Raw genomic sequence first — 2500 nt, 5'->3', positions numbered from 1 at the left:
TATATATATATAACACTTAATTAAATCAAATTGGTAAAATAATTAATATTACGTACACATTCAAAAATGCTTTGAATCTTGTGTTGCGAGGTGGATTGTTAGGTTTTTGTAATGAGTCGAAGACGTGCACGGTGTTCGTTAAAGGACATATGATCAAAAGTATCCAATGCAAACTACAAACACAAATTTAAAATCAACAAATTAGAGATTAGGTGACTTTAAAAATCAAAAGATAAGTTCAATTTCAAAAATAAAACTTACTCTTCCCAATATGGAGCCAGAATGAATGTGTGTTTAGATGTAAGGGAATTAGTCAAAGCAGTCTCAATGTATGCTCTGACGACATCTGGATCATTTCTACATTTACTACCCGAAATCGTCTCCGGACAAAACCATCCAATTTTTATTGGAGGTTCGCAAGAATTTACCTCCTCGTAAACCACACTAAACTCACAAATAAGAGAATTTTGTTAGTAATTCGGTCATTAAAATAATTAAACAACAATGCCTAACTTGTAAGATAATGAACATCACCTCATGTAGACATGGAAAAGAGCTACGTTCAGCATCTCTCCTCTCAAAAATTGCCCGATGTCACTAGGACCAATAATTACATACGGGTCTTCTGAAAAGCAGTATTGCTCCTTCAGTAGGGGCAACATGATTGGGTCCTCCTCACTTATGCGAGATGCACAATAATGCAGCCATTTGCCATCTTGAGAGAGATCTTTTAGCTCCTCATCAGTCAAAATTGGAGTGCTTGGCATCGACTTTGACCCAGTCGACACCTTTGCTGAGGAACCGACCTCTCTACAAGATCCCTTTGGACTCTTTTGCTATTTCAATTTATACAATTAAATTAGTGTGAGCACGCAATTAAAAAAATAAAAATAAATAAGGTACAAATGATTCTTACCATGTTAGTGAATCGGACCCAAGCATATGGCCATGTGACGAAACTACCTAGGGCGTCTGATAGTTTCTCAAGGCTCCATGCTGGCATTGGAATTGGGAGTGAGAAATTTTCAAACCCCTTTACAATAGTCTCCACGGCCACACTGATGTGGCCACTTGTAACAGGCACTGAATGCACTGTTTGGCCCTCTTTATTTGGCTGTGCCATACCATATGCAACCTCAGTTAAGTCGCCATCACTAGCAACACCTAACTGAGGCAGCAAAAGAGAACAAGGAGTCGCCTCCTGAAAATTGTGTCGTTTAGTATAATAAGCATCATAATAAAATTTTAATTACGCGTTGCAATTTAAATTAATAAGTTCTTATATATTTAAAAACTATGTAACTGTAGCACTGGCACCGGAGTTGGCTCCGGATTTTGAGCAACGGGGGTATTAGTAAAGAGCTGGGGTGCTACGGGGGTAATGGGCTCGGGTGTTGGCTCGACCAAAGCGTTAGAATCCCCATGTTGACTTCCCTGATCCTCGACAATCAGGTTTGCCAAGTCCACAATGGGTGCACCCATCTTTTGCAACACGGTGGCCACCTTCGCGAGAACGTCCTTCGTAATCTCCGCTCGGAGGGTTGCTGCTTCTTCCCGCAGTGCCGTTCGGGATTGAGTAGCAACACACTCTTTGCCGAATGCCTTCTGTAACCCCACGCGGACACCTCCTTTTCCGACTACCCGCCCACTGTGGTCTTTCCCTAAGACCATATGCAATGCGTCAACATTGCCTTTTGGGGTGAACTCCCCCGCAGCTTCTTTTTCCTTCCAGCCCATCTGTTCAAATAAAAAGTGACATATATAGTAATTAGTATAAGTACATCAAAGCCAAAGAATACAAAACAAATGAAGAATATACTTAATAATTTCAAAACTCACCACAGCATCAGCAACCTTCTTCGTTCCCGGATCATTAATGGTAAATTTACCACTTGCATCTCGGGAATGAAGCCCGCAATACCAATCACGCACCCGATCTCCAGCAAGAGTATGTACGGATGCGGAGGTAGTCGTAGATGAGGGTGTGGATGAACTTTGATTGGGGTATAAACCCGCATCCACCCACTCTTTTCGGACCTCATCGTACGTTTTCTGGCCTAAGCGATGGTAAAACTTTCTTTTGCTTGCAGAATCAGAAGCTTTACCACGCTTCTCCTAATTAATCAATAGAAATCGAATGTCATGTATTAGTTTAATGACTGAATCAAAAGAAGTAAATTCAAATTGGTAAACTATAATATAATATGAAATACTTACAACTTCTATGGGAGTTGTTCTTTTGGCAACAAAGGCCTCCCAATCCCTCTTCGATATGTGACCCCATATTTTGTAGGGCATCTTCGAAGGTGCTTGCTCTCCACCTTCGTTTCCCGTTTTGACCTTTTTGGTCGTACGGGCACGGGTCTTCGTAATCCAGCCAGTTACTAGCTTGGATTTGAAATCTCTGAATCTTTCAGCAACAGCTGAAAGAAACACATTCTTCTTATCCTCATCGCTCTCGATGTGGAAAAGATTCTACAAAAAAAATATATTTGTTACT

The 2500-nt window shown here is 40.8% G+C and overlaps 1 protein-coding gene across 3 annotated transcripts in view; it reads right to left on the bottom strand.

Annotated features, from left to right (window-relative positions):
• LOC130823696 (uncharacterized) overlaps positions 1–817 on the bottom strand; it is a 2866-nt gene extending 2049 nt beyond the window's left edge. For all 3 annotated transcript variants that reach the window (XR_009046615.1, XR_009046616.1, XM_057688435.1), the window contains exons 1-3: positions 535–817; positions 262–444; positions 57–173 (exon numbers count right to left, since the gene is read on the bottom strand). Coding sequence is in view for 1 of the 3 variants with exons in the window: in XM_057688435.1 (XP_057544418.1) it covers positions 57–173; positions 262–444; positions 535–767 (533 nt within the window). In the remaining 2 variants the exon portion in view is untranslated. The remainder of the gene's footprint in view (positions 1–56; positions 174–261; positions 445–534) is intronic.
• Positions 818–2500: the final 1683 nt, after the last annotated feature.

The sequence above is a fragment of the Amaranthus tricolor genome, chromosome 1 (genome assembly GCF_026212465.1).
Source record: "Amaranthus tricolor cultivar Red isolate AtriRed21 chromosome 1, ASM2621246v1, whole genome shotgun sequence".
In the NCBI taxonomy this organism is placed as follows: domain Eukaryota; kingdom Viridiplantae; phylum Streptophyta; class Magnoliopsida; order Caryophyllales; family Amaranthaceae; genus Amaranthus; species Amaranthus tricolor.
This window is presented reverse-complemented; position numbering and strand designations above follow the sequence as displayed.